At 44.3% G+C, this 26,481-nt stretch overlaps 2 protein-coding genes across 2 annotated transcripts in view; one reads left to right on the top strand and one right to left on the bottom strand.

Moving 5' to 3' along the window:
- Nucleotides 1-486: 486 nt before the first annotated feature.
- On the top strand, nucleotides 487-3,675 carry TMEM252 (transmembrane protein 252). The gene is made up of 2 exons (XM_016214244.2): nucleotides 487-764; nucleotides 3,438-3,675. The coding sequence occupies exons 1-2, from the start codon at nucleotides 487-489 to the stop codon at nucleotides 3,673-3,675; spliced, it is 516 nt and encodes a 171-aa protein (XP_016069730.2).
- A 4,693-nt stretch (nucleotides 3,676-8,368) lies between these two features.
- The window catches only part of PGM5 (phosphoglucomutase 5), a 145,427-nt gene continuing 127,314 nt past the window's right edge, over nucleotides 8,369-26,481 (bottom strand). The window contains exon 11 of the mRNA XM_087822693.1: nucleotides 8,369-9,671. Within this exon, the coding sequence (XP_087678819.1) occupies nucleotides 9,582-9,671 (90 nt within the window). The 3' untranslated portion in view covers nucleotides 8,369-9,581. The remainder of the gene's footprint in view (nucleotides 9,672-26,481) is intronic.

Here is a 26,481-nt window from a genome sequence, read left to right as displayed (position 1 = left end):
GCATGACAAATATCTTAAGAGCCTTTTTAAAAATGTCTTTTTAGTACAGAGAAAGAAAGAAGAAATCAGGGAAGGACTTTCTGCCAAACCACGAACAAGATAGTTCATCAAGAAATGCTAATTTCTCCAGCATTCGTGGGGAATTACCCACTGTGGGGATTAAGACACCCGTGCTCTTTTAATCAAAGGATGGGAGACCTCCCCTCAAATAACTGGGAGTCCTATCCTGCTCAGAACAAGACAGCTATGAGAAGCCACTCCTTTCTCTAGTACACAATGCTGTGTTTTTAAGTTAATTCTCCAACAATATTATAGTTACTTTCAATGGTTAATGAATAGCTTCTAAGTGCCTGCTTCATTTAATTGTCCAAAGGCCAATTGGTACAGAGCGTATAAAGCTATGAGCTGGCTAATGAGAGCATTCTCTCTGAGCAAGGGAAGCAGGGGAGTGGCAGGGTCAGGGAGCCGGGTTCCAAAGGCGCAGGGATGCGGATCAGAGCTGGAGCAGTGCTCTGTGCCCTTGCCCTCCTCACGGGCTTCCTGACCATCTGCCTGGGGGCCTTCTTCATCTCCTCGGGCTCCACCTTCAACTGTTGGTGGAACCTGATCCTGGCCTATTTTCTTCTGCCTCTGGGGTTTGTGATCCTTCTGAGTGGAATTTGCTGGAGCACCTACCACCAGGCGAGTGAAAACAAAGGGATGTTCAGCCATGTGCTCAGACCACACCTTGCTCATGGTGCTATGGCCCTGGCCACAGTGGACAGGTATGTGCCGAGAAGCCAGCCCTGTGCTGAGGGCTGCGATGGGGCTGAGTTCGGAGAAAGCGGACTTCTAATTCCACTTTGGTGCTTACATGTTTCGTGGGGCTATATGTCTAGAACCGAGGCTTTATCATCTGGGAATTACTCTGGGGTTAGTTATTAGGAATAACGGTGCTGCCTCTGGGGAAAACCATGAAGTCAAGGAAATTTGTCTCAGAGATACCCCCACACACGCATTGAACACCCACCTAAGCCAATTGAAGAGGCCCAACTCTAAGGTTCTTTTGCTGCATCATGGCAGCGGTCCCTAGAGGCTGGTGGTTAGTCATTCTTCCTAACCTGGCTTCCAGGTTATAAGGAAAGCAAATCCAGAACCTAATTCTGCCACACAGCAAAGGAGCAAGCAGGCATAAAATCAGTCCTGCAACTTCGTTATGAACTCAGTGAAGTCCCAGCTTCATATCCTCTTAGGTATTGTGATCATACTTTTATGAAAGATTCATTTGAGGCACAGCAATAATATTCCAGAGGTAAGATTCAGTTAACCTTGCCACATTGTACCCATTAGGATGGCTATTGTAAACACACACACACACACACAGACGCACGCACGCACACACAGAACAAGTGTGAGCAAGGGTGTTGGGAAATTGGAAACCTGGCACTGCTGGTAGGAATGCGAAGTGGTGCCGCCACTGTGGGAAATGATATGGAGGTTCCTCAAAACATTAAACACAGAATCACTATTTGACCCAGCAATTCCACCTCTGGGTATATAGACAAAAGAATCAAAAGCAGGGGCTTGAACAGATTATTCGTACACCAATATTCTTAGCAGCATTCTCCACACTAGCCAAAAGGGAGAAACAACCTAGTCCATCAGTGAGTGAATGGATAGACAAAATGTGGTGTGCACACACAATGGGTATATTTCAGTTAAGCTCATGGTTAGTACCAGACAAGCAAAAACCTCCTAATTCTTGGCTGAACACAGGACCATTTAGGGATAAAACATCAGGCCTCATCCTTAAGGTACAGGCTTTAAGACTCCATAGATTCTTTTACCCTCTTCATCTAAAATACTTTAATGACTCCATGTATTTTACATAAAAGTAATTTTACTCATGACTTCATTTTTGACATTATTATGCTAATTGATACTAATTATAATAACCACAACCCATTTCCAATGTTTATTATGCTGACCAGCAAGGACTCTGGATTTGATAAAAAATTAAGACAGCTGAGGTGATTGTAGAAGATGCTTCTAGAGAGCTGATTTGATTTTGCATAAATGTTAGAAAATTGCCTCCGGGGTTTGAATTCCTGATAAGAGTAACTGATTGCCTTTGAGTGTAGCTTAAATTTACCAATGCATGCATCACATCACGCTGTTTGTGCAGAAATGCTTTAAAGGAAGTTATGGACCTCATGACGCCCCGTTCACTGTCTCTCGCCGCTGCATCTCGTAGGTGCCCAGCCCACTCGAATGGCCAGCAAGTCGGCCAATGGGAAGTCACATTTCTCAGGAGCGTTTGCATTCAACATGGTGCCCAGGTTGAGGGATTAAAGCAAATGCGTTTGCAGTGGTGGCATTCAGGGCACTGGGCCTAAGAACTGCTGGAGGGAGGGGTTGGGAGAGGGGAATGGGATTGGGGGGCAGGCAGCAGTCATCCTGGAGCCTCTTAAATCACTTGAGGGGACAGCTCACCTTACTGTCTCCAATGTCTTTGCACATGTGCCCATGACACAGCCTTGGCTATTCCGAGTGAAGGCTGAGATGTGGGCTGTACAGTAGACAGCGGCTTCAGCCATTTGGCTTTGGGCCTGGTCACATTTGGAAGAGAGCTGTGGCTAAAGTGGCAATCCCTGCTCTGTTGTGGTTACACATCACAAACACTCCCTGCAGGCACTGGAAGAATTCACTCTATAAATACACAGCTGAACCAAGCTCACCCTCTCTCTTCCTCACCTCCTTGCTACCCCCAGTCCCATTCATGATGGAGAAGCCGGAAGGATTCAGCAATTAGCAAACTGGGCAAGGTCACCAGCTCTGGCATGAATGGCTCTGTTAGCCTCTGGCCTGATGATATGGAAAAAGCTGCAACTGGAATCTACATAAAGTTCTCAGTTGAAATAGTTTGGAAAATGAGGGGTTTTTGTGTGTTTTTTTGTTTTTAACTAGCTGCTGACACTTTAAAGTGATGGGAAAGAGAGAAGCATCTGACAGAGCTCAATGGCTATGAGGACGTGAGACAGTGAGTGCAATTGAGTAGAAGATGCTGTGTGTGAATGGGGACTCGGATGTGGCTGGACTGGATAATTGGGTAGCGAAGTTCCATAGTCAAGGCTCCCATGTCCCCTACCCATGCTAAGGATCTCACACTGAAAGTCCCTGGTTCCAATGAGTAAGAGAGAGGGGGAAGCTGGGAATAACCCACTGGGAAAAGTATGCCTATTGAGACCCACATCTTATGGCTGATAAGGAGGGCTCTGCTGGAAGAGCAACACATTTGTAAAAACCCAGTGATGCCAAGGAAGAAATACACCTGTTTCAAGTCAATGCTTCATAACAGTTTAACTTCGTACAACGTGATCTGAGAGTGGCAGACATATGCTTCTCTGGCCTGAACCACTTAAATAACATGTGCATATTTGTGGCATTGTGTCCCCCAGGCCAGATTTTCACCCTCCTGCTTATGAAGAAAGTCTGGATGCTGAAAAGCAAACCTGCCCTGCGGACAGAGAGGCCTTGGATGTCCCTCCACCTCTGTACACAGAGATGGACCTCGGATGTGAGGATGAAAATAGTGCTCACCGAGAGGCACCCCCATCCTATGAGGAGTCGGTAGTGGACAGGGTGGCAGCAGCAGCGCCATCGCAGGAGGCCCAGGGGCGAAGCCAAGAGTGCTGAGGCAGGGGAGCTCTCGGTGCAGGACGCCCCCTCACGGAACACAGCTGCTAAAATTAAAAGCAGGCAAGGGACTGTGGGAGGAAAAGCCAAGTCAGTGATCCTGGGCAAGAGCTCCCCGAGAGGATCTTGAGTCTCTAAGAAATCTTGTCAGCTTTATTATATTTTGTTTTACCACAAGAGGACAAGTCGGATGGCTGGCCTGATGCTTTAGAGCTTGGACAAGATTCTTCATCTCTCTGGGCCTCAGTTTCCTCCTCTATTGCATGAAGAATTTATGCTGGGATTAATATCTAACAATTATGGAATGCTTTTTATATGGCAGGCTCTGTGCCATGAACTTTCTGTGCTTTTTATTTAGTCTTCATGATAACCTTCAGAGATGGGTGCAGTGGTTATCCCCATTTTACAGATGCATAAACTGAGGCTATGAGAAGTTAAGAAACTTTTCCGGTAACATACAGTTATTTCCAGGGGGATGAAGGAGGGTCCATAGAGGGGCATGGGGGATGTACTTACTTCCAACTTTTGTGCTAGGTTAACCTTGTCTTGCTTCCCTCCTCACAGGGAGCAGTTTGGACTTCTCTCCCTGTTCAGGAAGTGGCCCTAACGGGAAGTGGAGCCCCAGGGTTATTGTGTTGACATTAAAGCCCTTGGAAAAGCAGCAGAGGTTGCTTTAGGTTCAGCTGCTGGATTCTCTTTTAAAATGTAAATAAGGCCTCCAGGTTTTCTGCCCAGGAGCTTGACCCTCACCTCTTGGTATAGTTTCCTTTCATCTCATCCCTATAATGATAATGAAAGATGATTCCTAGTGGTAACAGGCAGCTGCTGGTGAATGGGCACCAGAGGGGCTTTGGACAGTGATGGGAAGGATGAGATCCTTCAAGGAGGAAGAGGGTCATCACGATGGGATGGGGCCCCCTTGGCCTTCTCTCCGTGATTGCTGACTGCACAGATTAAGCATGTCCTGAAAAATACATGGGAAGCCACATAAAAGGAAATCCTGGTCCCTTTAAACGAAGCATGAATTTGGGCATCTGCAATTTCAATTCTTGACAGCAAGGGGATAACTAGATATGCAGGTCGTCAAATAGGAAGGTGATAATTTATTAGCAGAGCAATTTATTATTCCTCTCTTCTCTCTTTCTATCCCTCTACTGAGATGGGGATCCTGAAATTTTCTCTGGGGCCTGAGCACATTCACTGGCCTGAACAAGCTCTATCACTGGGCTTTCATCCAGTTTGCACTTGTAATAGATGGTTTTTCCAACTACTGGTAGTCATGTGAAACAAATGTTAATTTTGGTTTACATAATAATATTGTTTTAATCTCTTTACTGTAATAAATTTTGTACTTAAACTTTCCCTTTTCTGCCACTGTTTTGTATCAGAAAAAAATATCAATAGAGGAATGTAAGTCACAGTTTGATTCTCTACGTGGAAAGAACACAGCATCCAAATAGGTTAATCTCTTTGCAAAACCAAACATTACTGAAGAAAAACTGTTGATTCAGAAAATTAGCCAGGTGCCTTTTGAAAAGAAATACTACTAACAGGCATTTATTGCCTTTAAAAAAACACACATATGTACTCAGAAGCAAGCATCAAGTATTACCCAAAACAAAGCCTACTTTTGAAAGGCCCAGCAATTAAAACCCACTGGGCAAGTCAGACATAAGTGTCCTGTGTGGTTAATAATAATTCACTGGCCACCCTGGAGGATTCACTCAGGGGAAGTAGACATTGTGTCCCCTCTTCCTCCGTAAGCTTGTGATAAAACTAATGGTGATGGATTGAGGACCTGATCCCGTGAATGACAGGGAGGGCGCTGAGACTGTGAGAAAGTGGACAAGAGGCGAACCTCCAAAGGGAGCGTCTTAGCTTGTTCCCTCTTCTCAGATGTGAATGGGAGGCTCATGTGTTACTGGGGGAGGGAAATATTCAGAGGTGACGGCTGTCCAGCATTTTAATCTTATAACGTCTCTCTGAATAGCAAGTTTAAGTACCCACCCCCCAGAAGGAGAGCATGATAAGGTCAGTTATTAAACAGTGTACGCTGTATCTTTTGCATATCTGAGATGGAGTGTGGGTATTTTTAAACCCTCCTCTCAAAAACTCTCAAGTCCTTTTACTGACGGTCCTATCCATCCTTCAGGATTATACCTACACACAGTGTTTGGTGACATCTCTCTCCAGCTCACTTATATTGCAGGGCACATAATGTGCTAAAAGACATGGAAATACGGTAAAGACATGGGTTTATAACGAAACACATATCTTCAGTGATTCTATAATGTCCCATGACAGCATGGCCTGATTCACATACCAAGGAGGCTGTCAGTTGCACGAGCCGTGCCCACTGATAAGGATTCCAGCTGGTTGGAGTGGAGCAGGCATTCTGCTAAGCTCTGCCGCCTCGGATAATCTCTTGCCGTTTGTAGCTGTTGAAGGGCCAAAGACTGATTTACTGGCAGTTATGTCGTTTCCAAAGGCGCAAGATTTCTCAGACCCTTCTCCACGCAAGAATGGAAATGTCCTGAAGGCAGGTGGCTGGGATATCAGTGTCCATGTGTTTTGACAATACCCAGTGCATGACCGAGCAATAGAACAGTCATCTGTTATGTTACTATTAGTTCCCCCGGGTGCTTTTCAAATTCCCCAGACCTGCCACAGCTGATGGATATTGCAGCCAAAGTGAGTCCATGCCTTACACCGACCCACGGCTGGCCAATGGGAAGTCCCCACACCGTCATCCCTGTCCCTGTCGCTGTCTGCAGAGAACACTGGCTCAGTGCGGCCTGCTGTCAGCCCAGTGTGCCACCATGGGACTGGTCGTCAGTCTGAGCTTCCTGTGCAGAAAGCCTTCATGTCATGTCCAAGCCTCTCAGCCTACAATGCCATGCAGCACTATTTGTCCCATGAATGCTGCAGATGGAGGCTGCACTTCGGATCAGTCAGATTTGATAAATGATCTCATATTAACAATGGCTGAACTACCCGTTTTCAAGGTCAGCTAATAAACTCAAGAATCATGGATGGAGCAAAACAACTTTTTGTTCTAGGGGACTGACTGACACCTGGCAGGATGTTTAGCATTCTTGGTCCCCTCCCATTAAATGCCTCCCTGGCACATGTACACACATTTCCAAACACCCTCTGTGTGGGTAGTGACACTGGCCTGGCTGGGAACCACAGTGTTGTATGTATTGTATATATTGGTGTACGTGTTGTATGTATTATTATATGTATTGTTGCTGTCACTGCTCTGGAGGCACATGGTGCCATGGGTGGACTCCTCAGTATTAGCTGATTACAAGATTGGCCCTGACATTTGCCACACTCTATCTGTAGTCTCTGCTATGACTGTCTCCGTGGTCCCCACAAATGTCTTGGACTTCTCCAATCATTTACTCTTAAGAAAAGCTGAGGGCTGGAGCTCCACCTTTAACAGCATAGTGAACATTATGTGCAGAGGAGTGAACCTCCTGTCTTTCACTCTCCGAGGATGAGGCAAGAGGACGTGTATGTTTAGCTCAGAAAGGGAAGCTTAGGTTTTATGTCAAGCAGACAGGATGCCTTGGCAATGTGAATGTGAGCAGGTTCCCGAGAGAGGCTATGTCCTAGGGTCACCGCAGGACCTTCCCTTTGGCAAACTAGCTGAGAAGAAACTCTGTAAAAATAGGTGGCTGCACAGCTGCTTCTCTCCATAGCTGGGCCCAAGCATGTGCTCTGCCTGATATTTATGATGCTGTGTCAGCTTCAGCCCCACTCATCCAAGCAGCCTCAAGACCCAAGGCAAGCCCCCCTCTCCAGCCCTCCTACCTCTCAACTCCTAATCCTTGTTCTTGGATACAGTTTTCCCTGGTGAAATTATATAAATGATCAAGTGCCTAGTGTCCTGCCATCTCTGAGTCAATCTCTCTATGAATTTCCATAGTACGTTGCTTGTGCCTCTACTATAACATTCATGTCTACCTGATTCTTTGTGTATTTTTGTTACAGCCTCTTGTTCCCAAATTATAAACTCATAGGAGCAGGAATAACATTTTCTACATCTCCTTGCTGCACCAAAACCAGGATTCTGCATAGAGTTGTTCACCAGTGTTTGCTGAGTGAATGAATATACATTTGGGCTCCTGGACACACACGACTCCGTACAGAAATAAAGAAGTAGACATTTTAAATGAGATTTAATTCGCATTTGAACATTGAAAGTTAGAAAAGATTAAAAGTTCAGCAATTTGAGGAAAACTAAATATTTTCTTACCTGCAGCCAAGCCTAAGAAGGTATCTAATTGTGCTGACCAAAATGAAGTCGGGTAGTGAATGAAGGCCATCATGGGCCTCTACTGTAAGGACGGTAAGAACCAAAGCTATAAGGCAAATTGTATTCCATTGCTGATGAATTTCATAGCTAGTTCTTTAGAATCTTAGCTCAAAGCCACCCTCCTATTATTCTGAAGTGAAGATATTTACAGTGAAAACTAAATGCCATTTCAGTGTCTGCTGACTCCCAGAGGCAGTTTTGAGCAATTTGTCTTTTCTGTCCCATGTATTTAATAAATTCCCAAGGTCCCGATAATGAAAACCAGCCCTTGCTAGTGTTCTGAGAGGCAGACTTACTAGAAGAGTGACCACTACAGCAGATTCTCAAATGGCAAAACAAACAAATAAGCAAAATTCCACAATCTCTGCATAAGGTTGAAATAAAGAATTTCTGTTTTATTGGATACTAAATGTCCTAACAAGTTTCTGACAGAGGCATAGATAGAAAATGGAAACAAACACCTTATTGGGAATGTTTCCCTGCTTGCACTAATCCTAACTACAGCAATAACAAACTGCTTAACAGTCAAAGCACACCACGTCATCTGTGCAAATGACACAATAAGTGAGAGCGCCGTTCCCAAGGAAGCAAAACATATGCAAACAGGTCCCGTGCACCTAGTGTCCTGGCTGAGTCAGGCAAGGGCTGCTGGAGCTGCAAGATCCTTTTCCTGGGCACAGACAGCCAGTTGTGACCCTCTGCTTTCCAGCAGGGGTCTCCGCTCTGCCCTCCATCTCACCAGGCCCATAACTGTACCACCAGGAAGGTTTTCTTCCAGCGTCCACTTCATTCCCTACTTCTACGGCATTTCATTGTCTCCTTTTACAGCCATCATAAGTAAAAGCTGAACTGTGTCCAAACGGGTGCATTAAAATAGGCTCTTATTGGGAGATAAGAGAGCAGAGAGAACATCAGAGATAGCAGACGTGGTGATATTTTGTCTTCCCAGGAGAAATGAGTATAAACTCATGTACCACTCTAGGTGATGCAATCAAGGAAGGGCCCAAAGAATGTTAAACATTCATTTGCAGAGTCTTGCCAAGAAACTATTTCCCACCTGCATCATGAACAGCTGAATTTGAAGGAATGCAGCCAGCTTAATAGCTAAAATAATATCTACAAAGTAAGAGAGAACACCCTTTGATATGTTTGGTTGAATGTGTGCCATTGTGATGTGTAGGAAGTTTTAGGAGATGTGAGAGAAGGTGGCAGGGGGACTTTGGAAATGGGAAGGTGGAAAAGAGGGCCATCAGCTGGTTCAGATGTCGTGACTAACAGTTTCCCAGCCCACTTTTTCTTTCTTAAAAGGGGAGGTTCCTTTGTGTGATAAAATATCAAGAACAAATGATAGTACAGTTTTAACAGGCAACTGAAGACCTTATTGCATTGGGAGGAACTGACCAAAATCTAAACAAAACATTTTTTTCATTTCCCACCCACCCCTCCATCCCCTACCAACAAATTATCTTTTGTTTTGTTTTTCCAAAGTCATAAGAGGCACAAACAGGTAGCAAGAAGGCGTGGGTGACGTGTCTCCCGCCGAGCGCTCTCCTTCGGGCCTGGTAAGTGATTGTGCCTTCCTTCAGGTTATGACAGTGGGACCCCTCCGGCCGGTTCTCTCATGAATCTGGGATATTTTCAGCGCGATGGCTATGAGAGGGCTCAGCACCGCCTGGAGAAAGAGGAAGAAAGTCTGTGAACAACTCCAGTCAGTCACAAGAAGGCCACTGTGATGGGCTTTGATCGCAAACATCTAGATCGATGCTGATGGCAGTGCCAGCATGGGCAGGGCCCTGCTCTCTGGGCCTTGCTCCCCTTTTCCATACAAGGGGGGTGGAGTGTGCAGGGTGAGGGGAGGACGGGGCGAAGATGAGCCTCCAAAGTCTTATCCAGCTCCCAGACACTGATCTAAGATAGGGAACTGCACAACCCAACTGCCGGAGCTTTGGAGCGTTCCATGAACAGAGCTTTGTGAATTAGGGGAGTTCAGAAAACCCCAGGCTTCCTCTGCTGTCCTCGCTCGCCCACATGAACGCCCTCCTCCCCCCACACATGAACTTGAGGAAAAACACTACTTCTCCATCCATCCTAAGACCACGGGCCTCAAGAACCTGCTATCTTGAGATGTCAAAGAAGACGGGCCAATCCATTGGCTAGTGCTGCAGAAACAACTGCTCATTTCTCCCATCAAATAACACAGTGGCCCGTGAGGCTCCTCAGTGCCCCTAGAAGGAGGTGGGCTGGTGTAGTGGCCTAAGGAATAGATTCTCGGAATGACGAAGGACATGATGAGGAATCAGAATCATTTCTCGCCCGTTAGCTGCTTCTCATTTCACAGGAACAAGGCGTTGTTTTCCAGAGAGGGAGCATATACCACCCAGGGTGGTTTTAGCTAGTACAGGAGACTATTCCAGGTGGTGCGTGGACATGGTGTGACTTACAAAACAATGAGAAAGTCATTCTATTTTCCATTCATCTTCAACCCTCCTAATTTTATCAAGGAGAAACTTTGCAACCAATATTTTTAATTTTTATTAAAATACAAATGCGCATTTTTTCATAATTTTTTGTTTGTTTAAAATATTACAGATGTCCCCTTTTCTCCCCAGTGACCCATTCCACCCGTCCCATCCCCCTTCCAGTCCCTCTCCACACCACTGTCTGTGTCCTTGGGTTGTGCATATATGCTGCCAATCTTTAACACTTTAAGACAGGGCATGCCTCCGGCAAGAATTACCTACGAAGGAGGTGATATCATTGTATGTTTTTACTGAATTCATTTTTAAGGTGCCCTTTTATTTAACAAGGGGTGACGTGCTTTTCCTTGTAGAGCATGGCTATAAACTTTCTGTAGTAAATAGACTTAAGTGAAAACAAAGAGAGTCCCTTTAAAGACAAATACTAAGTAGCCATACTGATAGAAAAGAAGCTTGGGAAATGCTGGCATAAAGGAAGAAAAAAGATACCATGTTGAGGAAAATAAAACTTGTAATTCTGGAGAGGGGGGTGAGATTCTGTCACTTGCAGCCCTCACGCATACCTAACAGATATCGGGAAGAAGGCAATGCATACATTCTCATCAGACAAGAGCACCGGCAAAGGCCCAGGGAACAAAAGGCCCAGTGTGTCCTGAGTGGAGTGTACACACGGCCAGTCCTGATGATAACTGAGCAAGCCTTGTTTGGGGGGACCTATAGGACAGAGTGAAGTTAAACAATTTAATTCATTAGGCAAGGGAAGATGGTGGAGTTTCTGGAAAGATTTCTCTAGCAGCAAATCCATAAACACATTTATGGCTAAGTGAATTAAATTATCATACTCTATGAAGATGTCTAGATGGAAAAGCTCAGACACAACCCTGGACACCAGGAGGAAATGCAAATCTAGAGTCATTTCATAACCAAACAAGCCGGCAGTGATTCCCTCTGGTTCCACATCCATAAACTTGACATACATAGAGTGTTTCTTTTCCTTTTAACCCAACTGGTGCCCAGAAAAATCTCCTACTGGCACCTTTTTCCAGCATACAGTCCACATGATGCCCACGTAGGGGCAGCTGGATTCTCTAGGAGCCAAGTACCTACATTGTATAGAAATCAGATTGTTCGCTTTCACTCTTCTTCCTCCCCTGTCTTCTCCTCCCTCTTTCCTTCTCCCCCCTTCCTTTTTTTTCTTGGCTGTATAACTCCTCATTAATACCTATAAAAGAAGTTAAATAAGGACAGAAAAAGGGAGTGATCACTAAAGTAAAACTGATCACTTTAACTGAGTTCCTGGAGAGCAAGTACAGATAAATTTAAAATATCCTATCAATTTAAGAAAACGCAGTGAAACTGAATTTGAAACTTCAAAATTGAGAAATTTAAATATATTTGTTTTGCATCCTTGTATGTTTCAAGATGAAGGATTTTCCACTCCATATGTTTAAGTGCTGGTACTATTGGCAAGAGCACAGTTGTAACTGACGCTGTAAATGCTGCAGGCCTTCTCTTTACCCATCTCCACTGAACTCTGCAGATGATCCTACATTTTCCATTTCTTTGTAGAACTTTGGATTGATGTCCACAGCACACTGATGTCTCTAACATGATCACCAACTTCTACTTCCAGCAGTCGAGTTATGAGCTTACTAGGAGTCAGTTAAGCCTGTTCCTAAATATCTTAATGCGTGTTTTGCTCGTTATTTAGACTATGCAATTATTAAGTTATATGAAAATCAGTGAAATGTAAGTATAAATAGGAAGAGGTTCTCTCTAGGAAAATTAAAGTGAATGTTTTGGAAAGAATTAGGTAATGGTGATTAGCTAATTCTGTCAAGTTAAATATATAAAATATTTGGGAGAAATAAAAAGAATGTACAATATTATTTCCTCATATAGCTTCACAAATGTCATAAGTTCCCAGTGACCACAAAGAAATTAACGGTGAACATTATAGATGATGAATTATGAATGAAAATCTTTTAAAGAAAAATAATCACAACCAGTGTGCTTGTGTTCAAAGAAACAGTCTTGTACCAAAATTAAAAGATTGACAAATGAGCATACATTTAATATTTTATGCTAAAAATACAATGGGCAAGATATGTGTGCCTTTAATGACCTCTTAACTCTCTGGATTAGTGAACCAAGCACTTGCCCCTTGTTCTGATCATGTCAGAGGAGAAGGCTTCGCTGGTTACTATGCAAACCGAAGGGAAGAAAGCACGTTTTTGGAAACTTTATATGAGAAAGACCTTGAGCACAGGAAGTCACACCCTGAGCAAAAAGCCCTAGGCCAACCTGGCCCAGAAGTTGTGGAGCCATATGCCCTCAGGGGACCATGAGGATTTGGGAAAAAGGACATTAGTGATGTTCACCACGGGATGAACACTGGTGAGATCCACTGAGCCATGTTCCAGGAACCCAGAAAGTCTAGATGTTTGTATGATCCTGAATAGTTCTGGAAGGGAGTCCCTAAAAATGCTCAAGATCAAATTTTTGCCAGGCTTGTGAAATGGGAGCTGCAAGTCATAATTAATTTATGGATCATAAAGTAAGATATTTTTTTCTTGTCTGAGTATACAGAGTAAATACAGGGGTGAACAAAAGTAGGTTTACAGTTGTGAGTGGCATTCTTTTGAGTTAATAAAGCTATTGTAATGATCATAACCGGCATGTCTTTTTTGCCCACATGTGATAGAATGGTTACACCATGAGCGCAGGAACTTTGTCTAATTTAGGGCTTAGAAAGTGTCCGCTACTTAGAAAGTATTCAGTAAATATTGATGGCATAAATGAATGCTCTATCAGTTTGATGAATGAAAAATTATGCGGCAGATAGATTCTTCTATGGCCATTCATGAGGGGCACTCTGGGTGAGTGGAAGGGTTGGTAGTATCAGATTTTTACTGCTATGTTTTTCTTTAGAAGTCACAGCTTGGATACACGTGAGTCCCATATCATCAATCATGTATAACGGAAAAGAGAGAGGGGGCAATTAATTTCCCTGAGGCATCGGAAAGGGCCTCAGAATGGGGAGTAAGAAAAGGAGTTAAAAATGAGAAGCCTGCGGGTGTGAAATCTCGGGTGGAACTGGAAGCAAAGAGCCTGAGAAGCGCAGAGGAGCAGGGGACGGTCTCATCTGATTCTTTCTGGTCACAGACGAGGAAGCCCGGCCTGGAGAGGAGACACGATGGGGCCAGGGTGACACTGTGCTTGGCAGCGAGCTGGGGTAAGTACCCAGCGATGCCTCCTGCACTGCTCTTCCATTGCACAGTTCTGATTCCGAGGCCTGCGAGTGACAGAAAAACTGCAGGTGAATGAGCCTAAGGGGAGCGGAGGGGAGGGAGGGCCGGCAAGGCCATCACCCTGCTGCCCCAGACAAGTCCCACCCTAGGCGAGGGGTGCGACCAGCCATCCCCACGGACCGAGCGCGGGGGAGCGCGGGAAGAGGAGCATTCCAGTTACTGAATGCATAGGGCCTCCAAGAGGATTCTCTGCGAAGGAAAGAAACTAATAGAGACTTCAATAAATTAGGAACAGGCCATTTCCCCCCCAATTCCAGCACTTCTCAGAATGCCTGACAATAGCTTTTCTACACTCCACTGCAGGAAATAGCGAGTGGTCATCCTGTAACAAACCAGGTCGGCAATAAGTCCTTTCAGCAGTACTCACACTGGGGCTCCAGGGCCAGGGTTGGGCGAACTTTGCTGTCATCTCGAGTTTATTAACTGCCAGGCTAAAGAGGGAATTGGAGCCTGTCTCTATTTAAAATTTTGATACTTTATCATGGATATTTTGCATTGATTTTGATTTTTAAAAGTAGTGTATTACAATATTGATCTCGGTTACTGCGTTTTTTGGCACCCCGACATTTTGCACCCTGCTCACCTCACCCTACTTGCAACCCTGTATTAGGCTTTAGCCTCTTCATACCCCCTGGAAGGACAGAGAAGGTTTCTCCTTTCACTTCCTTTCCCCTCTTATCTCTTGCTTTATGTGGTTGTAGTTTTGATCCACGCTCATGTAAATTAGAACCACGAAAACAAGCCCCTACCAAACTGAACTTCTTACCCTGACCAGCAATAGACAGGAGAGGTGTAAATGTCCTGAATGTCACAAGACTCAAAGTAAATAGTTAACTGAATTTTTTTTTTTTTTTTAATTTGTGGAGAAAAACAAAACCCTAACCACAGACACAATCACCTATTAAGTAATATTTGTCAGACTTTGTGGAGGGAGCCAGGGCTGGGCTGGCCTTAGTGAGAAGGTGCGTTGGGAGGGTCAGGGAGGTATCCTGTGGGAAGGAAGGGTGGGGATGATAGTACTGTCCTGGCTACAATCCAGGGAATGCAAATCATTCAATACCAGAAAACACTGATATTCTGATGTCCATAAAAGCAGAATTTATAACAAACACCATTTTCTCCTGATCCTTCGGGGTAACTTGCATCAACACTCCCACTTTGGTTAAAGCGGAACTACCTGGCTTTCTCTCGTGATTCCATTCAAACGCTAGTTTTTAACCTATGTATTGCTTGCTTAGTCTAAGGCAGTGGTCCTCACGCTTGAGCATGCATTGGAACCCTCTGGGGATCTGGTAAAATGCAGATAGAGGCCTCCTCCCCTTGAGTTTCTGATTTAGGAGAACTGGGGTGGGGCCCAAGAATGTGCTTTTCTAACAAGTTCCAGGTGATGCTGATGCTGTTGGTCCAAGGACCACACTTCGAGAACCACTGCTCTAAGATATGCCCATTACTGTGCCTGTCAAATTCTTTGCTCTAGACCAGCAATTTTCAACCTTTTTCATCTCATGGCACACATAAACTAATTACTAAAATTGTGAGGCACACAAAAAAATGTATTTTTTGCTGATCTGACCAAAAAATAGGTATAATTTTTATTCATTCACACCAAATGGCTATTGTTGTGTTGGCTGTTGTCACTTTTTTTTTTTAACAATCTAAGGCAAAAGAGGTCAGTGTCCCTAACTACATAGTCAGGTACTGCATGTTTTAAAAATTCTTGTTGCACACCAGTATGCAGAGGCGCACTGGTTGAAAATCGCTGCTCTAAATAAACACTAGGTTGTCTTGTTTATATCACGTGCTCTCACTCCCTGGCCATAGCTGAATGGACCAGGAATGGGTCCCTGACCTATAGGCAGCCAATGTTTAGACTGGCCAGTGACTGAGATAATAGCCTAGGGCAAAACCTGAGCCAGCTGGATCAGATTCTTGCCTTAAACTGATAAACCCCCAGACAGATGGTGGGGATAACACACAGGTGAAGGCAACCACAGAGACCTGCAATCTTCCCAGGAAGGCATGCACCCTTTCTATCCCCTGCGAGCTGTCTCAGATAATTCGGAAAGCGGTGGGAGCCCCAAATAGCCACTAGTGAGCTTCTTGCCAAGTCAGACAAGGGTGGCAGAGTTAAAAATAATTTGATCCATATAATACAGAAATGTGACATTCTTGTATCCCAGGAGTTGTGGAGCAATTCATACTTGTTATGATTATAATTAAAATCATCTCCTGGCTTTGTTTCCAATACATCTCAGTATTGGAGAAAGTTTCTGATTACACTGCCCTTGGAATCCCTAATACTCATACAGTGTAACAGGGGAGAGTTAAGCACAGGGATCTGTAACCTCAGGCTACCTTTTAAGAGGCCCACTAAGTGGAGGTGGAATCTATCCCCAGCTCCTCTCAGCATCCAGAAGGCCTGGCAAGGAGTGGAGTCCTCCGGGAGGAAGGAGCGCCCTGTCTTCTACAGAGATCATCCACCAGCCTCCCTTTTCCTGTGTATTCCCACTGGGGGCGCCTTTCCTAATTGCAAAAGGTGCCCTATAGTCCATTGTTTAGGTAACAAAGATGGCTAGCTATTTTACATTCATTTGGAAAGCATAAGGAAGCAAAATTATTATTGAAATTCAAATCAAATAAAATTAAATACATTTTTCTAATGTAAATTAAGTGACAATGCTAAAACTGCAAACACTTTGTTCTTTATTAGAATACATACAACCATGGTCCTAATTTAATCCCCTTTTCATGTAATAAATCTACCTATCTATCTTGATCCAAAAACAGACCTAAAATTAACCAAAATACAGAATATGAAAAATGACTATAGATAAATCTGAATTCTGAGCTCAACACTGAGGGAGCCCATTTATCTTGTCAATATCGGGAAAATAAAACTGCTCCACAAAAGTTCTCTTCTGAGGGGAAAAAGACATTCCAAGACATAACAGATGAAATACTCCCCCAGAACGTTCAATCACAGCAGAAACTAAGCTAGTGCTTTAGGAATGCAGCGACCAGCCTGACAGAAACCACGCTGACCCAGGCAGAGCCGCCTCCCCCTCCACCGCCCTCCCCACTTTTGTAATTGATCTGGGACTTTAGGAGGCGAAAGACAGCACGTAAGTTGCAAATCCAAAATAAAATGGAACAATCATGAAGCCCATTTTCCTCTTTGTTCAAGCGTGAGCCAGTTCAGGGGGAAACTAGAGTTGCCCACCTCCCTACTGCCACTTTCAAAACCGTTAGCAGAACTATAAACTGCAAGGGTGAAAGCAGAGGTTACGAAAACAAAAGGATCATCGTCTCTCTGGTTCTTGTTACTCAAAGGACTCTCCCTGTAGCCATCTGCCTCCTAGTTTTCCTCTGTTCCCAAACCTCATCTGAAGCCAAGATCTGGGTTATTGGTCCTCATTGTCATTTTTTAAAAACTGGGTTCCTATGTTTGGAACAATATGTGATTCAGCTTCATTTCCTGCATATGGATATCAGAAAGCCTTGTCCTTAGAGATGAATTAAAAGCATCAACAATGATGGGTCAATGTTTAAAAATCAAATTTCATATGAAAATCCAGAATATTTTGCAACCTCGAGCTCATATATTATAAAGCAATAACTGGAGAGGGCTGAGTATCACCAGAGTTCCCACTTAACTAGCCCCAACTAGAATTTACTGCCTGTTTTTGTGGGCATCTGAATTTGCTAGCACTGGATTGGCAATAATGTAGTAGAAACAGTGAAAAGATCTCAATATTAATGAGTATACATTTTTCCTGGATAGTTCTACATCCAGGAATCTGGGACATTCTAATTTAGCTTTTCTCTTTTTCTGAAATAGAGATAGATCATCACTATGAGGAGACTGAAGACTGTGAGGGAGGGCTGGCAGATTTGCAAGAGGAGCCCAGAGCACTCTGAGGGAGTGAGGGGACTGAGATCCTTCCCAACCCCTATTTCCTGAGATTCAAATTATCAGCATGGACTGAGCTGACCAAGACTGAGACACAAACTATAATCCAGGAACTGTCTCCTTTCACCTAGCCCTTGGGGCACATGAGCCTGGCAAAGCAGCTGTGCAAACGAAGAAAGCCAAAGAGCAGGGATGCTAAGACCCCAACCCATTTTAGCGGAGAGAACTCCTGGCTGAGTGAAGCCCTGAGAGAATGAGCTCTTTTCCTCTCCCACGTTGAAGAACTGCCAAGGCCTAGGCAGGGAGCCTCAGTGGCCAGATGGTGTGGGCCCGCCCAGGGTGGTAATACTGCTCCTCCGGGGAGAAAGGTTAACAGTCTCTCTGCACTTCCCACAACTGCCACCACAGCCCACTTGATGCAACTGGTTACAGGTAGCACTGTGGCATTCTCCAGCTCCTACAGGTACGGGCCTCTAAGACTGGACTAGCCCTTTGGAAGGGATTTGAGGATACAAACAGGGATAGGAAGTCTGAAAGACAGACCAGACTTTCCCCTAGTCTGGAATTGTGGTGCTCAGAAATTGTACCTGAGAGCAGTCTTAGAAGATGGATTGAGTAAGTCAGACTGAAATGGGCACCCTGATTACTTTAATTATTTTTTGATGGCACAAATAAAGCACCCTAGTTAAGAACATGGGCTCTGAGGCCAGAGTCTAGGTCCAAATACCAGCTATCCTACTTAGAAATAGCAGATTATTCAATTCTCAGAGCCAAAGTTTGCTCATTTATGAAACATGGGTGGATGAATATCTATCACATTAGATGGTGATGAGAATTAGATATAACACACAAAAAATGCATAGCACTCTGCCTAGCCCATACACAGGCAGGCAGGTGACACGTGATACTGAATACTGTTGTTGTTGCTGCTGTATTATTATTATTATTATTATTATTATTATTATTATTATTATCAAAGAGGAAGCCTGGCTTGCCAGAACAGTAGGATAGAAGTGAGCAGACCAGCATTCTAGCCCCAGTAGATTGACCTTTGGTAGACAGACAACCACCACTTTGGCTTCTGTTTCCTTGCCCATAAGATGACATTCACGTCATCTTTTCTGATGGAAGATCAGACAAGAAAAGGAATGAGCACATCAAAAGTGTTTTCAGTTTTCTGAATGAAAAAAGCCCAAAGCCACTCCAATCAGAGGTAGGATCTCTCGCATCAGTGAGGCGCTCTTAGCCTCAGACACGCCGGCCTTCCATTTTACTTATGCGCAGCGGGACCAGTCTATCCAGCCAGAGGGAACACAGTCAGACTGCAGTGGGAAGAGACAATGCTGAAAACAGAAGGAGCAGACGCCACTGCGCTAGGAACACCTTCCTTAAGGGCACATCCGTTTCTGAAGGAGCTAGTTAGCAAGGACAGCGCCAGTAGCAGACGCAGAGTGGAAAGAAATCTGCTGCTATGAGGGCTGCGGGGTCATACAGAGCAGGCTGTGCAGCAGGAGAGTCATTAACACCAGGCGCAAAAGAGACAGGAACAAGCCTCTACTTGAAGAGAGATTCTTCCCTGCGATATAAAGGCTGCTCGTGGAATTTATGGACAGTTAATGTATATTTTATGAGTGCAGCAACTGGGACAAACAAACAAACATGTTCTTTTGTGGACTTTGCCTTTAAGATACAACTGCCATATAACCCTTTCGTATTTTAAGTATATTATTAACCGTTTCACCTAGTAACTGAAGTAGTGCTAGGCTCTTTACTCACAATTTTAGCAAGGCTTCCTCTCTTGGTAAAACCGAACTAGAATGTGACTTCAGGTTTAACAAAGATGGTCGCAGAGTAGGTGGAAGCTACACTCCCCTCCTCACAGGACCAAACTGAAATCGCAACTGAAATATAGAGCAGTCAACCTGAATAACCAATTGAAGGCTAGTTGAAGGAAAGTCTTATAACCAAGGATTTACTGAAGAAGCCACATTGAGACTGGTAGGAAGGATGGACGCAAAAGGGACGGGCCCCGCTCCCCCAGGCAGCAGCTGAGATCCTGGAGGGAATAGCTCAGCTGCAAAGGTTCCCTGAGAAGAACGGGGTCTCGATCCCAAGCTGGGCTCTCCAGCCCAGAGCACCAGAGTCAGGAAGAGGTGCCCACATGCCATCTGGCTGTGAAAATCAGCAGGGATTCTCTGCCAGGGCGAGATGAAAGTCCTCTAGAGACAGGTGCCCTCTTAAAGGGCCAACACACAAAATCTCGTTTGCCGCCACTCACCCTGGGCTCCAGGGTGACAGAGGACAGAGCAGATGAGAGTCGCATGAGGAGAGACTGGGGATTTGTGGCTCTGGGGAGAGAGCTGAAGGGACAGCCACCAGGATCCCTGAGCTGAGTTCCTCCCTCACGCCACAGACTCCATCATTCTGGGGTGGCGCACTCTCCTCCATACGGCATCAGCCTACGGGAATGCAATGCCCCAGCCTCTGGACCCCCTGTCATCCCATCCTGTGGAGCTTGCACCCTGCTGAGAAGTATGCTGCCTGGGCTGGGTATAGAGGTCTGGACAGACTCAGAGGGTGTCAGTGAGTGAGTGTGGCTTTGGGATAAGGCCATTCCCCACACTTCCTCATGAACCTGGTACCTCCCCTTCATGGGAGATCCTCTAGCCCCACTTATCAGGTTCCAGGCAGCTCCATTCTCATGGCTCCTGGTGGCTACACCTTGCTGAGGTCTGGGCAGAATCTTGGACAGACTGAGTTGTATAGCTTTGGGGGAAGGCTACTCCCCTCCCCTACCCCCAAGCATGACCAGCACCTCTCCCTCACAGGAGATCCACTAGCCCCATCTTCCCGACTCCTGGTCACCAAGCCCTGCTGAGATTGGACTTTGGGCAGAATCTGGGGCAGACTGAGTTATGTGGCTCTAGGACAGTGGCCATTTTCCCCTCATATGCCTGCCCACTGCAGAGCCCTCCATTCACAAGGCCAAATCTTGTTTTGGGGGGCCTGATAAACCCTGTGGGCCTCACCCTGATTACTCCCTGAGATCCCACTCAACCTCAAAGGTGTGTTAGCACCCAGCAGGTGGACACTTGCTGAGTGGCCTCAGACCCAGCACTGGCATGGAGTTTGAACCTGTATCGGCCTGGTGAACACCACTTGCCCCTACCTAGTGACTCATTGAGAACCTATCTTACACAACTCGAGTACCACCAGAGGCTCTTTCAATGACTGAGCCTAAACAGGCAGCCAGCAGGTGGAGACAGATCTTGGGGCGCCTTGGGACTTTTGCTGACTTGCCCCTGAAACTGGTCTTGGTAAAAGCCAGCCTTGGTGCACAGCTTGGTCCTTCCCGTGCAGCAGAGAAAGCCACAAACTGTGGATTGTTTTGTAGCTCCAAACAGTTTGCCCAGGGCCAGCCACAGGCAGTGTCTGACATTGGCCTGCACCAGAGTCCCTCCTAAGAGTCCCAGAACCAACACACACAGTGGCCAGCTTCAGACAACATCAGAGCAGGATCCAATTAGCTTCACAAGCAGAATATCCAAAGGGAGATCTTGGCAGGCACTAGACCCTGCTGCAGCAAATTCCTCGCTGTGTGGTCAGCACCTGCATAGGAGCTCGTACATTGTGGTAGGGGTTGATCCCCATAGTCAGCCAGCATGAGAGTTGGCCCCATGCATGAATGGGCCAACAGCAATCAAGACTCAATTACAATAGGAGGGCCCACATAACCCATACAAGGGACATTCTTGCAATACCCAGCTCAAGTGATCAAGGAGACTGAGTTACTGGGTATGCTAGGATACCTACTACATATTTTTATTCCTACTTGACTGATTAAGTACTGAAGCTTATAGCAATTAAGTTGCCCAACGTTGCAGAGTTGAAAATGGCAGAACTGGGGCTCAAGACAAAAGATGTATGATTCCAAAGCCCAACTTTTGAACAGTGGGCCATTTGGCCTCGATGGTATTTGACAAAACAAAATCCTGGTGCCCCCAAACAATTTCACCCACCTGAAAAAGTGACCGTGGTTTTGTCTTTTCCTCTCTGTATTAAGCATGTATTTTATTCCTATGAGCTGACACTTAGGGACCTTGCTGACACTGGAAGGGACTGTCCTTTGGAAGTTAGCTAATTTCTAGAGATAGCCAATAGCTCCCCTGGGAGCACATCTTTTATATGCAGACCAACCAATCTGAAGCCCAAACACCAACCACCTCCTTTACTGGTCTCTCACTCTCAGACCACTGTCCACCAGCTCTAATCACCCCAGGGCCAGGTATCAGACAACTAGAGACTGTCTCCATGTCCCGGAGCCTGCTGAAATTATTCAAATTATCCAATCCTGAAACTTCTTACCCTGCTTTGCCTATTTCTTTCCACAATAAAAGCTTTTTCCTACATTTTCTCCCACTCCTGCCTCATAACTGACCCTGGTGCTTCCTGTGTGGCCCTGCAGGGTATGACATGGCATGTCCCCTCCTCTTGGGAACAGTGAGTAACAAGCTGTCTTTCCAATGGCAATCATCTCCTAATTTGTTGGCCTCACCATTCTTGAACCATAATAAAACCTTCATTTTAAAACACTCTCTTAGCCTTATTTACCTCCCATTCCCATATCATTAAGTCTGGAGTACAGAGGCTCCAACCTACCAAACAGTGCCTCACATGATGATTTCTACCAACAAAAATGCTCATAAAGGAAACCAAAAAACCTCTTAACAAGAATATCATAAACTTTTATTGCTTTCCTTCCAGCCCTAAGGCATTTTGGTATAGAAATGCTGCTGTGCTGGAGTTTATCATACCTCTGAGCTTTCCTGGGAGTCAAAAACAAAGGATGGAGAACTTCCTCACTTGCATCTTGAACAGGATTTCTCATTCCAGGATTAGGACATCAAAATTAAAATCAGCTAAGTGCAGACATGATCCAGTAGCTCAGTTGGTTAGAGCATTATCCCAAAACACCAAGGTTGCAGGTTTGATCCCCAGTCAGGGCACATACAAGAATCAACCAATAAATGCATAAATAAGTAGAACAACAAAAATTGATGTTTCTCTCTCTCTGTCTCTCTGTCTCTCCCTCCCTCAAAAAAATAAATTAAAAAAATTCAGCCAAGAGCAGACAGTGGAGCTAAAACAGCCACATTCCTCTCAGCTGCCTGGATCTTTTGTTCCCCATGGGAAAACAGCATGACCACGGTAGGGACCCCAGGCCATCCCTTCTTCTCTTGGTGTTGCTTGAGTGCATAGCATAGTCCAGAGCATTTTTCTGAAGATCACAGGCTACCTCCAGATTTACCATCAGTGTTCATTTGCCAAGATACACTATAATTTGTGAGCAAAACAAATGGTTTACAACCTGTCATAGAAAGGCACTCTCCTCTCCACCAGTTCGTGAGCTGGTGTACCTTTCTGCTGAAAGGCATGGAAACTTGGTTGTGCTGTGCATCCTGGCTGGAACAAAGAGTATGCTGGGAAAGCCAGATTATGCTGGCCACAGCTTGTCACACCCATTCATATGGTGAGAGAAGTTATGGCCAATGACCCTCTGTACTTGTGTGACCAAGGCAAATTCATTCATGCTCCCTTTTCAGGCTGAGTAAACAAGATCCAGCAAGACTCTGATTGTGGACTTAAATAGTGCCAGGTTAACCAGTAACTGGTTAAGCATGTGCTTTGAGCACAGCAAAGCAGAAGCACTGAAATAAAAAAGCATCATAAAAGAAAAAAATTACATTTTGTAAGATTTTCTTACATTTATTTTTAAAGCTAGTTTTGTTTTTATTTTGAACTACATGTGGGGAAGTGTGGAGGGGAAGTATCATTTGTTCCAGAGCTTAGGGTCTCTAAATTTTAATCCAAAATTGACCTAAAGCCAGGATCAAGGTACAACTTTTAGCTCTTCTGCCTCTTAAAGCCACTAGGCTCTTGGGAGAAATTGGAACTGAGAGTCTTCTAAGATTTGATATAAGGGTCTCTTCTGTGCATACTTCCAAAAAGGGGGATTTCAGATAGACTCTTTCGGTGGGACTGACATGAGCAGTTTATAGTGCCAGTTGCTGTCATCAAGACACACACTTCCCCACAAGTCCTAGAATGTCCCTTCCCCGAGCCAGCACACACTCAGTACCTTGAAGAGAGTTCTGACCCAGCAGAGATCAAAGGAAAGTCCCACTATCATCAACACCCAAAGCAGCCCTGGACTGTGAGAGTCACCAGCCCCTATGAAACACCTGCCAAATTCCCAGCCCAAGGGAGTGCTCCAAACTCTATCAGGTGATTATCCAGGAATGGTTCTCAGTTCCAGGGAAAGCAATCCATCCACAGTAATAGAGCCTGAGTCCACATTTCAATATCTAAAGAAGGAAAAGAAGGACTGTTTGCCCTGTTTTGTTTTTCCAGGGGGTAGTTTACCTAAATGAGCAGAAACATAGAAAACCTATACATCTTTATTTCTTTCTCAACTTTAATTCAGGTCCACATGACTCATTTGTGAAAAGAAGCTGTACTAAATTCCTTTCTACACCACTAGAGGGAAATCTAACCCACCTGACCACAACTTGTTTCTTTAAAAAAAAATTTTTTTAAAATCACAGAGCCAAAATTTTAAGGCCAAAGAATACCTTGAGATGTTATCTTGTTCTGTCCTCTCCACCCTTGTCCATATTTAAAAATCATCTGAATCTATGTGGCCATAGAGACTTCTAGAAAAGCACAAACCAACCATCTTAATTGGGCGGAAGCCTTCACAGTTGAAATTGTTCTAATAGTCTATTTGAATCCCTTCCAGTTCAGCTTGAGTTTATTTATTGAAATCACATATTCATTAGTTGTGGAGAACAGCTGGTCATCTTTCTCTGTCTCATATTATTTAAATTCCTAAAGACCTCCAGGCAATGCCTCTCTTCCTTACAAAACAAGCCAGCTATGAACTTGGTCACAGCATTTACATCCCAACTCTTTAACCACATGTTTCTTTTCTAAACTCTCTCTACATCACTCCACCCTCCCTGATATTTCCAAATTACAGCAATACAGATCATACCTTGAGAAGTAAAATGAAGTATTTCCTCATGTTTGTCCTTGCAGATATGGCTATTAATACATCCTTGTGCAGGTTTAAAAAATAACAACATAATGTTTTTCATATACATTCATCTAGTATGATTCCAAAACCATGTATATATGTGTGTGTGTATATATACATATGCACATACACAAATATATATACATACATATGTAATTTTTCGTCTTGTCATGAAAAGTGAATGTCCATTTATATGTCACTTCCAGATTCCATTCTGTGTCCAACTCTTCCACATCACATATATTATTTCAATTTCTAATTTTATTCTCCAAGTCACTTCAGATCTCCTATTAACTATAAAACATAACCAATGTGTATTTAAGACATTATTCTTTTAATTACTTTAAAAAAGCATATTCATTGCTAATTCAAATTAAGGGAGAGAAAACTGGTTGCGTTCAAAACACTCACATTTATCTACAGTTATTAAATGTGCTATAATAAAAAAGTATATTTGGTCTTTGCCTCTGGTTCCTGGCATAGAGCCCCCCAAATCCTTTAATTTCCTGAGTGATAAGAGTGTCCTTCGTTATTCACAATAAGACCCTATCAACCATACCTGAGTTTATGCTCATGAGGTAACTCTTGGTGGGCCCCTACATTGATAGCTTTAAGGTGAGGGCTATAGCCAGAGGAACCAAGCAGGTGTAAAGGATTGGAATTTTCTACCCCACCCAACGTCCCAGGGAGAAGGGCTGAAGGAAGAGTTCAATCACCAATGGCCAACAATTCAATTAATCATTCCTACATAATGAAACCTCCCTAAAAACTCCTGAACAACAGAGTGCAGAAAGCTTCTGAGCTGATGAACATGTCAGGTGGTGGGATGGTGGTGGGCCAGGAGAGGGCACAGAAGCTCTAAACACTTTTCCCCCACTCCTTGTCCTATGCATCTCTTCCATTTGGCTATTCCTGAATTGTATCCTTAATAATAAACCACTACTAATAAGCAAAGAGCTTTCCTGGGTTTTGTGAATTGTTCTAGCAAATTAGCAAGCCTGAGGAGTGGAAGATCACGAAGACCCCTGACTTTTTAGTTGGCTGGGCAGAAATGTAGGTAACCTTGGCACACCATTTGCAGCTGGTGTCTGAAGTGGGGAGCAGTCTTGTGGGACTGAGCCCTTTTAATCTGTGGAGGTCTGGGCTAACTGGGCATAGTTATTATCAGAACTGGACTGAATTGTTGGGGACCCAGTTGGTGTCTAAGAATCAGATAGCTGTTTGGCATGAGTAAAAAAACATTTCAGTAAGAACAATGAATTGAGGTTCCAGCTGCAGCCTTGAATTCAAGCACAGGTAAGAAGAAATTCTATTTCCTCTAGACCTAAAGCGTTAGCATGGACAACATGGATTTTGTTATAAGACCAAGTTTAAATCTCCAATCCAGAAATTACTTGCTCCATGGGTCTGAATGGCTCCCTGACTTAGTTTCCTCCCCTGCAAAAGCATGATGATAATTCTACTATGGGGCCTCTGGAACAGCTAAGAAGTTAGTGAATGTATCTAAAGTATCTGGAGGGGTACCTAGCACATTGTAGGGACCTTAAAATGGCAACTGATTTTATTCAAACCCTCAGTCATAAGAGAAAATCTGATGGTAGCAACGAGGTGCATATTGAGTACAGAATATTTCAGTTTCCTGGGTGATATAATCAGTCTGAGATATTCCAAAGTAATTAACACTGAGT

This window comes from Miniopterus natalensis, chromosome 12 (genome assembly GCF_054644295.1).
Source record: "Miniopterus natalensis isolate mMinNat1 chromosome 12, mMinNat1.hap1, whole genome shotgun sequence".
NCBI lineage: Eukaryota > Metazoa > Chordata > Mammalia > Chiroptera > Miniopteridae > Miniopterus > Miniopterus natalensis.
Note: the sequence above shows the minus strand (reverse complement) of the source record. Positions and strands in the feature narration are given on the sequence as shown.

Bases quoted from the DNA above. Each gene is read 5' to 3' on its own strand.
- TMEM252 (XM_016214244.2), top strand. From the start codon at position 487: ATGCGGATCAGAGCTGGAGCAGTGCTCTGTGCCCTTGCCCTCCTCACG. The intron at 765-3,437 runs GTATGTGCCGAG...TGTGTCCCCCAG, and splicing joins GCCCTGGCCACAGTGGACAG to GCCAGATTTTCACCCTCCTG.